Source organism: Haliotis asinina, chromosome 6 (assembly GCF_037392515.1).
Source record: "Haliotis asinina isolate JCU_RB_2024 chromosome 6, JCU_Hal_asi_v2, whole genome shotgun sequence".
Taxonomy (NCBI): Eukaryota; Metazoa; Mollusca; class Gastropoda; order Lepetellida; family Haliotidae; genus Haliotis; species Haliotis asinina.
The window spans coordinates 42,867,547-42,882,693 of record NC_090285.1 but is presented as its reverse complement, the minus strand read 5'-3'; the positions used below and the strand labels follow the sequence as shown (position 1 = coordinate 42,882,693).

At 38.0% G+C, this 15,147-nt stretch overlaps 1 protein-coding gene across 2 annotated transcripts in view; it reads left to right on the top strand.

Annotated features, from left to right (window-relative positions):
* Positions 1–14,199, top strand: part of LOC137287309 (protein kinase C-binding protein NELL1-like) — a 126,118-nt gene extending 111,919 nt beyond the window's left edge. For both annotated transcript variants that reach the window (XM_067819546.1, XM_067819547.1), the window contains exons 8-12: positions 584–677; positions 3,955–4,034; positions 4,805–4,916; positions 6,730–6,849; positions 13,690–14,199. In XM_067819546.1, coding sequence (XP_067675647.1) covers positions 584–677; positions 3,955–4,034; positions 4,805–4,916; positions 6,730–6,849; positions 13,690–13,907 — 624 coding nt within the window. In that variant the 3' untranslated portion in view covers positions 13,908–14,199. The remainder of the gene's footprint in view (positions 1–583; positions 678–3,954; positions 4,035–4,804; positions 4,917–6,729; positions 6,850–13,689) is intronic.
* The last annotated feature ends 948 nt before the right edge of the window (positions 14,200–15,147 follow it).

Genomic DNA, 15,147 nt, shown 5'->3' with positions numbered 1-15,147 from the left:
CCATGTCCCCAATAGCATTATTCCAATACCCTACAGTGGGTGTATGTTTACGGTTGTTCTTCAACTGTCCAACCCCACCAAAAGCATGTTCATGCAAGGTTATCAGTAGACAGAAGACGGCCTTCCTTGTTCATAATCATCCTACCCCAATCCCCAAACCAACTTTATGTTGTACCCACTTCCAATGTCCATCCCAACCCCTTTCAAAACCCAGTTCATCTGTATGTACAGGATGAATAGACACAAGGTGTCCTTTCTCTTTGTCCACCACCACCCCACCCCAAAACCTCTATGCCATGTGTGTATGTATTGGGTAAGCATACACACTGTAGATGTCAACTGTTCTTCCAGATTAGTCGTACCACCTTTAACACAAGAGCACTGATGCTGTAATAATATAGGACTCTACCCATCCTTGCTGTTCTTCAATATGATCACTTACTTGTTATCATAAGCATATCTGTTACATATCAGAAAAATGTAGCTTACTATGAGAGTTGTAGTTCATGGAAACATGATTGTGACATGATGAGAATATATTACATTGCATTTAAAGATAACATTTAATTTTTTTGTTTTTCAGAATGGAAGTATTACGTGTACAAAATTACAATGCCCTCCATTGGAGTGCAAGAATCCTGTCTATAGAGAAGAAAAATGCTGTCCAGTATGTTTAAGTAAGTATATTGTAGGGATTCTCTTCCAAACCATGTTTGTTGTATGTGTTTGATTAAGTAAATGTCAGTTGGGACCGTGTTTGACCTTGATCATGTGAGGACTGTTCCTGTCACAGGTCTGCCTGACGCTAACACACCATAACTTATAGACATTCATGATCATGCTCACATTAAACAGGTTTTTGGTCAACAACTTTTATGCCTCTCACAGATATTTCTCTGCTTCATGAGATATAAATAAAACAGGGCAGTGGGGTAGCCTAGTGGTTAAAGCATTTGCTCATCACATCAAGGAAATATGTTTGATTCCTGACATCGGTATAATGCCCATTTCTGGTGTCCCTTGCTTTGATATTGCTTTAATATTGCTAAAAGCCGAGTAAAAGCATGCTAACTCATCTAACCACTCACTCACAGTTTTATCCTGAGGGTGTGTTTCAGCGCATGACAAGCTGCATGTTTAGGCTTGCACGGACACCTTGGCCTAGGATGAAAAAATAGAGCTTAAAACTTCCCTTCCTCATGTCATAAAAGGGCAATATTGAGAACACAAGGGTGTGGCTTCACCTCAACTGTTTTTCCAACTCTTCCTTGATATCAGTCACTCATATTGTCACTCGTCGTCTCGGTTAGTTTTGGTGTAACTGGGTCTCCTCCGCTTCTTTCTTTTAAATATATGATGGATGTGGAACTATATTGAAACTATGTAAAGTGATAGGCTCTTAAAAACCCACTCAGGACATCTCATAAAAACATCAAAGAAAATACCTGATAGCAAAACTGATTTTTTTGTTGACACATGTTGAAAATGTCTTATCAATAAAACCTCTCTGTTAAAATGTGTCTGAAGTGTGTAAAGAAATGACGCAAAAACTGTTCCTTTGGAGAGTTCACAGCTCTTCTGCAGAAGCAAACTGGCTGGCCGAGCCTGATCGAAAAGTCTGCCATAGTGATAGGGTTTGTCTGACTAAGAGACAACCCCCAAGAAAACAGGCAATATATCTTGAATAAACACAGACAGATACATAGATGAATCACGGAAGAAGGAATTGCTTTTACAATCAACAGATGGGTGTATGAGACTCCCTGTGTCTGGTGCCTGTGCTTGTGACATTGATTACGCAGGATCTCTACACCTAGAGAGATGGAGGATAGCTTTATTCCTCATAGACAGTCATACACATATTAGTAAAAGCTCATCTTTTAAATGGAATTTGACATTGATGGATGAGCCATGAAATATATGGGCTGGTTTGGTGAAAGTCTAGTTTTTATAGATATGAGTCATAGTTTGATATTCATTTTCAGCTTGAGTTCCAAGCTACCGATGCCTTTTACATATGGGAAGCATACAATAGGCTGTTTATTCACATGTTTATCTGTAAAATTTAGATTGTTTACATTTTCTTTAAAAAACTGAATTGTAATTAATATTTTATATTCCTCTATTATATAAAGTAAATATCAACTTCTTTGATGCAGTTGTATTGCTAAGCATTAGTTGTGTGCTCTGTTGCCATCAGAGGAAAGAATGAAAGCTTGGTGACCTGTCATTTGAAAATATTCTTTTAATTAGAAATATTTCTATTTTTGTTGCATTATGTCATTTGAATCTGCATCACCTTTATCATTTCAAAGGAGAAAATCAAAACAGAAATGGAAATGATCTCAGATAGTGCACTTTATTCTTAACAGAACCAGATGATAGAATAGTTCACAAGTTTGCAGCAGGCCAATTACCTGTCAGTGCTTAATCTCCGGGTTCTGAGTGGTGTAATGTTTCACACCAAGCTAAATCTGTGGTTCGCTAAGTAAGTTACTAGGCCAGACACTTCAGTCCGGCTGACCGGCTGATTGATCAGCTGGAGATCAGTCTGACACGGCAACTCTCACCTTCTCTCTGGTGACATATCAAAATGTCTACTAGCAAGGGAGATTACCCAGGGGATTACGACAAATGGACTTGCTGGCCACTAATGAAATTGTACAGGAAGAATATTGTGTACAAGAACTGAGATAGATGGGCCTTAATCTCTCCCCCTTGAGTTCAAACTGTTGATACAAGACAAACTGCTGATGCTTTTGTGCAATAATGTCTCACACTGATAGAAATTGAATGGATTCCTGTGTAACAGTGATGTGTTTTTGATATAATTATGTTCTGTTAGATGTCAGTGGAGATTGCCCTGTGTCACTTGGTCACTTGAAAGCTGCACAATTAAGTATGTCTGTACTAATGTAACATGTTAAACCTATTACAATTGTCCATGAACATCCTTGACCTTCAGCAACCCATGCTGTTTGGCCATTAATGCAGACCTTATGACGTAAACCATTGGATTGTCTGGCACAGATTCTGTTGCTTGCAGATGAAAATCAAATAGCTGCAACATTGCTGAATACAATCACAAATAACACCTTTTGTATTTGGGGTTACACTGTCTTAGTTAAGTACAGATTCTAGTATTTTGTTAGCTTGGGTCCCATCCAGGATTTGAACCCATACCCACAGAGTCCGGCACCTAATTGCCAGCACAGACAGCAAGTAACTCACCTACTGCAGCTTCCACAAAATAGGGAAACATAGTTCTAGAGTATTAGAATATGGAGAGTGAATTTGGTTTTATGTCACTATGAACAGTATTTCAATTACCAAGAAGACATATACAATCAAATCTTGTTTGTCTGACAATCGGCTTTATCCAAATCTTTTTTGGTAACAAATTGAATAAAGGTAACTTAGTCACATTTATTTAATCCAACACCCTCATTAATCCGACAATTTGGTGTGCAATGGGCAATGTCGGATAAACGAAGCTTGACTGTAGATCACTGACGTTCAACCCTTGGTGAAATGCATGAGCAATGGTACCACTCAGACAAACCTGGAGACATAACCACAATCACTGGTTTCTGGTTGGCGAGGGTTAGCCAAGTGGGAAAAAGCAATCGTTCATCACACCAAAAACCCAAGCTCAGTCCTTGTATGGGTACTGTTTCATGTATGGATCACCCATTGTAATATTGTTGGAATATTGCTGAAACTAAACTCACTCACTCACTTGTTTATGTCATGCATCCATTGGAAAATAATCTAATTTTAATGAGAACTGCATATCTGACATTGTATGTACTGTCTTCTCTTGTACCACCGATAGTGGTTGAATGAGAATAAAAAGAATTGACGGCTTGAGCAATGTACCAGTGACTAGTCCTCTGTTATAAGCTACATTCTCTTGTTTTAGCCTTACCCTAATAAGGAACTTTTGTTTTTCAGCAAACTGTTTTTACAGTGGAAAGTATTATGACCACGGTGAAAAGTTCAGTCCTAGAGTGTGTGTAAATTGTACCTGTAATGTAAGTATCATTGATAATTATCCACCTGTTTATAGACACTGACTTTTCTAACATGGCCCATTTGGAAGAGACGACATTTCTGTCATTTATGAAACTGTTGTCATCACCATCAAAGTTACAACAAATATTTTAATCTGTTTCTTAGAAGGAAATTATTTGCATACATATTTGTTCACTGCCATGAAAGTATGAAGAATAAATGCTGAATGTGGTATCAGTGTCAAAAAGATTGATGTAGACTACAAGCTGTACCCGTACCCCCTACTCCAAAGTTCTGTCATTTTATGGAATCAACCACCTTTATTTTCAAGGAAATGCTCTTCTTTTGTGATATTTCAAGTGACCTAGAAGAGTAAACATTGCAAAATATTCACGTATTCATGTATAATACAGTTTAGGCTTTTGTGCTCTCACGATTTTACTTATGTCTTTTTACTGTTTTTAAAAGGCATTATGTAATTTTGACAATTTGAACATATACAAGAAGAGATGAAATATGACATGTCATAATATCCCTATTGTGTAGATTGATGGTCATACTGTTGATCACGGGTCCAGACTCAATTATTCACAGGCTGCTGTCATATAGCTAAAAAACTGCTAAGTGCGGTTTTAAAAAATATCAGAACAGACACATGTGAAATATAACAATGTAACTTACAAGATTAAATAAAACATGCCACATATACCATGTATTAGAAAAAGAGAGAAATATAAGTCATATACACATCTGTACTTATCTTTGACAGTGTATTGTATTGTACTTTCAGAAAGGAAAAATGTTGTGTCAGAGGAAGGAACCAGCCACAAGCTGTACACAGCTGAATTGTCCCGAGTCTGAGCATCTGCAGATACCAGGAGAGTGCTGTCCGGTCTGTAAAGGTGAGCACGCTGGCAGTGGTTATATACTGTATGTAATATTTCATAGGTGCAAATCTGTGTTAGAATCAGTCTTCTGCAACCAATGCTTATTGTAAGAGGCGACTAACAGGATCTGGTGGTTAAGCACATTGACTTGACTGACACAGGTTATCATATGCGAAATGTTTGCCTTGATGTTCATGATGTCAACCAGTGGAATTTCTGGCCCAGACATGATGTAGCTTGAACATTGCTGACCAAATGTTTATGTCATGGTCATGATATGGCATGATAAGTCATGGATTCTTGGTTGTGCTGCATCTGGTGTACAAAGAAGTTACCATTCTGACAGTCCTGATGTGGAGCACACAATCAAGAGTTTCCCAAGTGGCAGAAATATAGTCACAGTTAATGCCCTTTGTAATCTTGTCTATTTGTATTTCTAGATTTTTGGTTTACCAGTATCTATAAACTTTATGAGTCAACTGGTTGACTTGTCTCGTAGAAAAGGTCATTTGGTTGACTGGTCTCATGGTAGTACAAGTCATTTGGTTGACTGGTCTACAAATCAGATGTTGTTTTAGACTTTATTGCTTGACAATCCTTTATCAAAGACATACTATAACCTAAGCCAACACTCTTAGATCATAGCAACTATTTAGATCCCCATTAACTATTAGTTCATACTCATTCTCATCTCGATCAACTGTAGTTCATACTAGCCATTCTCAGGAACTGTTAGGTCATAATCATAGTAGGGATTCCCAAGATAGGAGTTGAATGACTATAGGAAGGAAATAGCCAGTGGAATTTTAATCTGTGAACAATTTGCCTGTTGGGATATTATTTACCTTTTACTTAGCTTGAGCAAACAGGCAGCATGGCACGCCCCATAACATGAAGCTTGAAATACCCAGAAGTTTCCAAACATAACAGTTGGAAGTTTTCAGTTTGGAATAGTTAACTGAATTCAGTGGCTGACATCCAGGAAACACAGGCTTGCTTTAAAGTTCAGTTCCGCAAAAACTTCCCCCATTGCATTCAGCCTTATACTACAACCGATGTATGGCATTCTGCTTGCTGTCTTGGTTTCAGGGCTCCCTTCCATATAGTGTAGGGCAGTGACAGACATAATTTCTACAATAGACTTGTAGAATGTAGACCGTAGTGCTCCCGTCAGACATACCATCAAAACTAAAGGTCATTTTCAGTGCCCTGTTTACTGCATTGATAAAAAACTGAAAAATACAAACTTGTCAAATACAGGGATCTGCTGTGAAGAGCTTCAGTTGTAGTTTCATCCTCTGCGACATGGACTGGTTGGTGGTCTTTGACTTTAGGACATGGACTGGTTGGTGGTCCTTGACTTTATAACATGGACTGGTTGGTGGTCTTTGACTTTAGGACATGGACTGGTTGGTGGTCTTTGACTTTAGGACATGGACTGGTTGGTGGTCTTAGTCTTTAGGACATGGACTGGTTGGTGATCTTAGACTTTGGAACATGAACTGGTTGGTGGTCGTTGACTTTGAAACATGAACTAGTTGGTGCTTTTTGACTGTGGAACATGTTTGGTGGTGTTTGACTTTGGGACATGGATTAGCTGGTGGTCTTAGAATTTGTGTCAGTGATGGGTCAGTGGTCTGAGACCTATTTATTTTGTTCTGAGACATGAATGGCTAGTGTCACAATATATATTTGGGATTCTTGAACCTAACCATCAGTTTCGTATTTGTCTGTTTTGTGACCTGGGACAATTTATACCCAATACTGGGAGTCCACTAACTCATGACTTCCTATTAACAATAATAATTCCAAACCAATTCCATTTCAGGGACAGATTTTTGTGCTCTTGGCCATGATTGCCACAAGAATGCTAGCTGCATCAACCTTGCCACCCGCTATGCATGCCAGTGTTTACCTGGTTTCCAAGGCGATGGACATTACTGTCAGGGTAGGTGTGCAACCAGCTGGTTCCATCTGTCACAAATCGGTCTGGTGCTATCATAATACTATAATGATGATGTGGGTTTGTGGCAGATGAACGCAGCAGATGAAGATGTGCATGCAAGTAATGAGTACTATATGAGTGTATAGATTACATGTGTTAATGTATAAACAAATACAGCACAACAACACTTGTACTGACATGAGCACACATATATGGTGGTACAGGATGTATATGTGCATGCATGGTAAAAATATGTCTTTCATATACCTTTGAATAATATGGACCATTTTGCACCTACAGTACAGGCTGTTGGCATATGTCCATATTGATCACCTGGACCAAAAATGCATATCAGCCATATTGGTCCTAGTGCTGAAAATCCATATAAGCAGTATTACCCAGCTACTAAACTTGTACTGAATGAATACACACAAATACTTGAAACTTCAATAGACAGAGCCATTTCATGGTTACTTCCCATGATGGAGATTAATGATTAAAAGGTTAGGATATGACAGTTTTCATTTCACAAATCATGTTAGCTGAAAAATACCACATTAGCCCTTGGACTGAGGGCCCCAGGGTTGATATGGTAGCCTTGGGCTGATATGACTTGCAAAAGGAAAACTGGATAACCTCTTATTATGTGTATATACAGTAGTGATGACATGCGCACAAATGTTTTATATGGGCACAAGTGAGTTGATAAGAGCGAAAATGTGATTAACGTGTGTAAACCATGTTACAGTACATTCACCTTTTACACCTTTAGTCACCATGTCAGACTGCCGTGTTCGATAAGTTTTGTGTTCTCATCCAGTCACCCCACCTGATGAATTTTGAGATTGATGTGTAGGTGATCGTATGAAAACCCTAAGACTAAACGTTTCACATGCAAGTACATATTTCATACTTTAACTTGTAGACATTGCAGCAGAGAAGGGTTAAGTTGTCCAGTCAAGCTTCATTGATGTTGGAAAATTGTTTCTTTCTCCACCCCCCGAGTTCTGAAACAATTTAACTCTCAGGCAATTAACACCCTTCTCTCACTTTTGCCTGTGGCATGTAGTACAAAAAATATGATACTCACTTGTGTGCTGTGAGTCACATCTGTACAAGGCCACAGTATACTCACCTTTACACTTATTGGTGACACATAATGATACGCAGAGTCGTCAACTCAGGTGCTATTTTACACAACTTACCTGTAAATGACCTAGATTGTGGATTAATGTTGTCACTGTACACAAACCAACAAAGCAACATTGATGAAAATATCTTCAGAATTCGTCATTTTGTAAGGGAACAGCAGTTGACAATTTTACCAAAACTTGTTTAAAGAAGTTCTTTCTGGAATATACTGATTATTATTTTAATATTCCTTGAAATATGTTTGTTTTTTTGTATATTCCTAGAAAAAAACATGTATTCCTTCTTTGGTACATTTATTTATAGTTTTGTGGTATCCTTTAATTAATTCTTGAGAATACATTCTTAGATATCATTACAGAAAGGGTGAGGATTTTTTTTCTGTTTAAGTCCATCTTGAAACATATTGAATTGGCTTTGAACCCCCAAAATTATATTGTTGATTTCCTCAATTTTGGCAAATTTCTGTGAATAAAAACCCACCCTAACAGTTCATATTTGCTTTTTTTTCATATTAGTGTAGTGTAGTGTAGTGTAGTGTAGTGTAGTGTAGTGTAGTGTAGTGTAGTGTAGTGTAGTGTAGTGTAGTGTAGTGTAGTGTAGTGTAGTGTAGTGTAGTGTTTAGTGACTTCTGTAATTGCATCAAGATAGTGTTCATACATGACATGAATCACAACTCTGTCGAGACCATGGAAGGTGTCTTTGTTCTTTAAGACATAAGGACTGTGGGGTAGGTTACTGGTTAAGGTGTTCACTTGTCATGCCAAAGGTCCAGGTTCGATTCTCCACATGGGCACAATGTTTGAAGCCCATTTCTTGTGTCCCCTGCCTTGAAATTCCTGGAACATTGCTAAAAGCAGCACGAAACTAAACTCACTCGGTTGAAGACATCTACTCTTGATGAGAAACATTCGTGTGAATGGTTTGGCCTTGAGGGTGTTGACCTGTGTAGATCCTGCATCTCAACATCCTTCAAGCTTCAACTCTGATATCCGATACTGCAAATGTTAGATTGTATTGAATTGACTAGGAATAGATCTGAGAGTCCTGTTTAGATTGAAATTCTCACCACAAATGAACAGACTTCTCCAATCTTGTGTCACTTGCTTCTAGTGAGGGAGGAATACCTGAAAGGTTGCTGCATATTTGTGTTGGAGATTTCTGCAGTTTAGGGGGGTCAGGGAGTGGATGGCATTCTGCAAGTTGAAGGTATCTGCATCATGTCCGACATGTTTGTATAGGTTGGGATTGCAGTTAACTGAGGGCATTGTCTACAAGATCCATGCTGTCTGGAACTGCTTAGATAGAGACCTTTCAAAGGTCATTGACTGATCAGGGTGGGAGTCCATCTCAGAGGGTGGAATCGGTGTTAAGCCATAATTGCAGTGAATTAGATACGGAATGAAATGTCTGCTGAATGTATAAGCAGAACCGAGAAACGTCCATATGCTTATTATGACAAATTTGCTCTGTAAACAGGAAAAGTTGTGATATTTCTGTGAGGAAGATTGACTGATCTGGTGAAGTTTAGAATTATCTTAACATTATACGATGGTATTTGTGTCTAAGTTTCATTCCAGGAAGCTGCTTGGCCTCTGATCATGCAATACGTCTGCTACCTACCAGCGTTCGCAATATTTATAGTTGTGATCTTTCACAAGGGCCCAGGGGGCTCCAGGTCCCCCCGCCTCGCAGTGTTTTAGACAAGATAGAGGGAACTAAGGCATTTGCCTTCCATGTGATAATAGCATTACCTCTACAGTTGGACCACCTGTTAGCTCGGTTGAAGGAGGGGGGAACAAGTTCATTTTATCTCTGTCTCGACAAAAAATAAGAGAGGATTTGAGTTGAGTAAGCTTTATGCCCATTTCCTGTACAGCCTTAATTTTCTTTGTCTCATTTAGCTTGAGGATGAGTAGGTAAAGTTTTATGGTGTTGGTTGGATTTGGGAGAGATTTGTATCTGTTCAAAGAGATAGCAACCGCAAGCAAAGATCTGGAAAGTACACATGTTCATCATTGAAAATAGGGTAAAAAATGCGGAAATATAGATTATTTAGTGTGAAAGATATACTTTCGCCTTTGATCTTGGAAAGATTTGTATCATAGAGAGATGCAGTAACCGTAGGCAACAGTCTGGAGAAAACATATGTTGATTATTAAGACGAAAGGAAAAAATCTAAGTAATGATAAATCCAATGTTAAAGATGTTGCAATTGCCATAAATCATTTTCTTGAAGCATTTCTGTTTTAAGTTTAATAATCAGCTCTTTTTCATCTAGTCTTGTAAGCTTCTTCAAATTAAAAACATGCTTTGGTTTTAATCCATAATTAAGGAAACACCCATGACTACAGAATATTTTGTAAATTCAAGCACAAATATGGTTTGATATTTTGTTATCAAAAGTAATAATTATTTTTTTTTTTTATTTTATCAACATTTGCAAAAAAGTTGCTGTCGAGGAAAGCATGATTGATTTCACTGAAGACAAAATGGAAGAATTTTATCAAAATATTTATAATTCTCAGAATTTTTTTTATATCTATCAGTCAGAGTTTTTAAAGGACAGCAGTGTTATTGCCCATGGTGCAGTCTGCATTCGAGTCGATGAAGCCAGTATTGGTAAAGCATTTTAACACACTATCCAAACACGCCCTAGAGATTGAGCTATTAGAAGAACTCTATCACAGGGAGGCTATTTCCTTGTTCAAGGGGTTATTGGTCTCTATAGATTTACTGGCTCGACTCTTGTACAAATTCTGTAAATTACAATGAGGCTAACAATGAAGGGGCTGAGAATGTGAGTGAATTATTAAATCATGCTTGTGATATCTCTTAATTACTGTATCTTAGGTATAAGATTGACTGGTTTCATAATGTTACTCACATGTGCATTGACTATAGCTAATTCAGAAACATTTTTGAAGAATTGACTCAAAATATGGAATTTTGTCTGAATGTTCAGTCATCGTGACCCTCACATTCTGTCAATCTGTAGACAGAGATCAGTGATTTGTACTTGATTGATGGAGTTTGTCATTTGTAGGAAGCAGTATGGAGGGGATAGACTGTAATAATTTTCTCTGCTGTCACAGACATCAAATGTTACCTAATGCCCCTCTCAGTACCCAGTACTCAGATATTACATACATAAAAGGTTATCATTTGCCTCAACAAGATGTTTTATTGAATCTTTCATCACAATTTATTTCCTTTCTCTGGGGTAAAGTGTCAGTAAATCTCTGGATTAAGATATTGAGATCTATTCTGTATATTTAATGGAAAAATATACAATTTTAGGCAGCAACCACGGAGTGACATTGTCAGAGTTGAATTTGAATCTGAAACTGGATATTGAGATTTACTCATTTTGATTTTGACTGGAAATTGAAAAAGCCATGTCTGGACCAATGGAGTGATGAAGTCAGCTTTGAATTTGAAGTCTTGTTCCGGTATTAGGACTCTATCACAATTGGTGTTATACATGTCCTTCCAACATCAAATTCCTTTTGCTTCTTGGATTTCAGGATAGCCAGTGTAGCCATGGGTTTTGAGGACCTCACCTTTAGTGTACAAAATCTTACGTCTCCAGTTTGCTGGGAATTTAAAACGTTTGAAGACCTGGGTCACTTTTTTCTTTTATCTATTGACTGTAATGTTTTGACTGAAATATTGTTCAGTGTGTTGTAATTAGTTGCCCATTGATTTTGCAAACTCAAAGAAAATAAAAATTTTCATTAGAAATAGAGCAAACAGAATACATAGGGTGTGTGCAAAAAGTAGGCCTAACACCAAGGTAGGAAATGAAAAGGGAGAAAAATGAACAATTTGTATTTCGTAAGTCAAGCACCAGTTTGATCTGCTTAAATTAAACAGATGTGTGAATATGTTGATTTAAGATAATTTGGGTTTAGTCTTGTCAGTCTCACTTTAATAGCTCAGTATTTTGGTGATGAGTCCTGCCTTGATAGCTGAATATATCGGCAATGATTCCTGGCTTCATAGTTGAATATATTGGCAAAGAGTCCTACCTTAATAGTTGAATACATAGGCGATGAATCCTGCCTTGATAGCTAAGTCCTGCTTTAACAGTTGAATATGTTGGTGTTGAGTCCTGCCTCAGTAGCTGAATATATTGGTGATGAGTCCTGCCTTAATAGCTAAATATATATGTGATGAGACCTGCCTTAATGAGCTGAATATATAGGTGATGAGACCTGCCTTAATAGCTAAATATATAGGTGGTGAAACCTGCCTTTATAACTGAAAAGGAGCCCCTTTATACCTTCAGCATTAAGGTCATTTGTCTGACTATGGAAAAGATATTTTTGTACTCCCTCTGCTTCTTATGAGTAAAAAAGCATATCATAACATTTGCAAGTCCTTTGTGAGTTATTTGTGAATGCTTACGAGCAATTGTTGGTTGTTCCGAGTGAAGTAGTTCACATTGTGATGATATACCACACATAGGTGAATGGCACCAGAAGTCAGAGGCATAATATGTTCATCAGAAACTAAACTGAAGGTTGTTGGAGCCAAGATGGAATCCTTGTTATACACGTCCTTGGTGATAGAGACAGCCTTGTTATATGGTACCAGTCAGAAGCATTGCTTTGTGAAAACAAATTAAACCATCAGTAGACTCATCAGCTTAAACATAAGAGTTCAGATGATTTTAGTTCCCTGTTGGGTTCCTGTTCCTGAGTCTTACTTTGACAACATGAAACCCATGTTTCAGGTATCGCTGCTTTTTTGACTCCATTTGTGTTCTTTTCAACATTAGGGTTTCTTTTCTTAGCACTTATCTTTATCAGTATTGTATGACTTTGAATACTTAATCTTTGTTGGCAAGGAAACCTCTGGTCTTTGTTAACTCAAAGGTTCTGAACCTGGTATCCAGCCATGCTTTAAAACAGACTTACCATGAATTGGGTGTTGTGATTGGTTGACTTGGGCACTTCTTGTTTTTGATTGGTTAATCGACTAATGTTTACAGTAGAAGTGGTTATTGCTGTGTTGTTTGAACCATCTTGTACAAATACAAGTAAGTGATAGATTATGACAAGCCAATGATAGAGTTACAGGCAGTTGGGAAAAAAACACTCACAAAATATGGTTGTAGCTGGAGAGTAATGAACAGCTATAGTTCTCAAGATACAGGTCACAGGAGGAATGTCTATATAAGGCTATGCAATTCATGTTATCTCATCTTCAAGAAAGGTTTTTGATCCTTGGCATCAGCTTCAGATTGGGTTAGAATTCTCTGATATGTTCTGATACATATGAGGCGGGGGTGTAACCTAATCGTTCGTAAGTGTTCACTGATCACTTTGGAGACCTGGGTTCGATTCCCCACATGGTTACCATGTGTGAAGCCCATTCCTTGATATTCCTGGAATACTGCCAAAAGCTGCATAAAACTAAGCTCACTCACTCCCAAACATGTGCAATGTTGTCCTTGCAATGACAGGATTTTTCTCTATTTGTATGGTTTAAGGCAGGTGACCCTTGGTTTCAAATCAACATTTTGCCCAACTCACTTGATGTTCATTATATTTGAATATGCAATTGGATGTGTGCATATCATTACCAGGTATTTTTGTTGTTGCCTGTTTGTTTTGATAAAATGAAGTCATTAAACATTCTGCATATATTCTTGTGCTTGTGTTAATTAAAAATTTTCTTCTCTTTCAGACATCGATGAGTGTGCTACCGAGGGTGGGAAAAATGGCCACCATTGCACTAGCAACACAGTGTGTGTTAATACGATTGGCTCGTACACGTGTCAGTGTGCTGCTGGTCACAACCGATTGGACGATTATACGTGCGAAGGTAGCAGGTGTTTTTCACTGGGAACTTGTGTGAAGTTGATATTGTTGTGCCTTACGCTGTATCTCACGCTGTACATATAGCCAATGTCATGTCATCAGTCGACAACTGTGTAAAAATTGTTGATAAAAGACAAAGTTGTTGTTGGAAGGAAATGGCCGCCATCTATTTTCTAGGAGAATACAAAATATTCCAAAGGTGTACAGACATTTTTGGTAAGTTATTGTGACTATTCTACCTCTGGAAGTCTTGGCTGTATGGCCCCTCCCAGACAGGAAGGTGGCGCCCCCTGGATGTACTGTAGGAGTTGTCTACCCTTCTGTCTGGGTTGGGGGTAGATTTACAGAGAATAAATCCCATTTCCAGTTTACACAACAGAGTTTATTCTTCTTTTCGTTTCTCAACACTTTCCAGTAGATGTGAAACCTAAGGCAGTTGCAATGCATGCATTGAATGACATTTTGCAGTCTGTAAAATATATTTCAGACAAAGATATAGCATGTTTGAACAGTCTGACATACAAACGTCTTGGAATGCTTTATTGATGCACACTGTGGTAAATTCGCTTAAATTGTCCATTGTGTGTAGCATAACTCAAACACTACAAGTTGTCCATGTGATTGTCAATATTAACTTTCTCCATGACTCTTTGGTGTTGGGCAAATGTTGCAGTCACACAGGCTTAAAACTAGATTCTGTTCAAGGTGTTCTTGATTCTGTCAGATTTCAGTGGTGTTACTGGAATATTGGTTTGAGTGCCATAAAACCTTCTTATCTCACCAACTCCTTTGAGGAGATCAATACGAAACACTGAGTTGAGCATTAAACATGAGATTCGGAAACATAAGTAAACAGGTGTTTCATTTGCTTCAAGCAGAATATTTATTGTGCGCTGATAATCAGAAAAATGGAGTGATCTGGCAGCAGATCATAGCGTCTTGTACTGTAATGTGAATGGCAAGCACTCAGAAAACATTACAAGGTTCATTCAACTTCTGAGAGTTGATATTTTCACAAAGGGTCACTTAACAGATCGTAGTCGACATTTCTTGCCCTTATCCACCTCTTGGTATGTAGATGATATAAGCTAAGCCGAGGTCAATTACACTGATTATAAATACTGCATCTTAATTAATGGATGGTCATTTGGAAACATTTATGTAGGTGTAAATTGAGCAAACGTGTTGCAAACATTTTGAGAATTTCTCACATCATGGAACATACATACCTCAATAGATGAGTAGAAGAAGAAAGAGATAGGGTGTAATTCCTGCTTATGCCAAACGTTTGGTCAGCATGCTGAGCTGGCACTGCCAGACATCT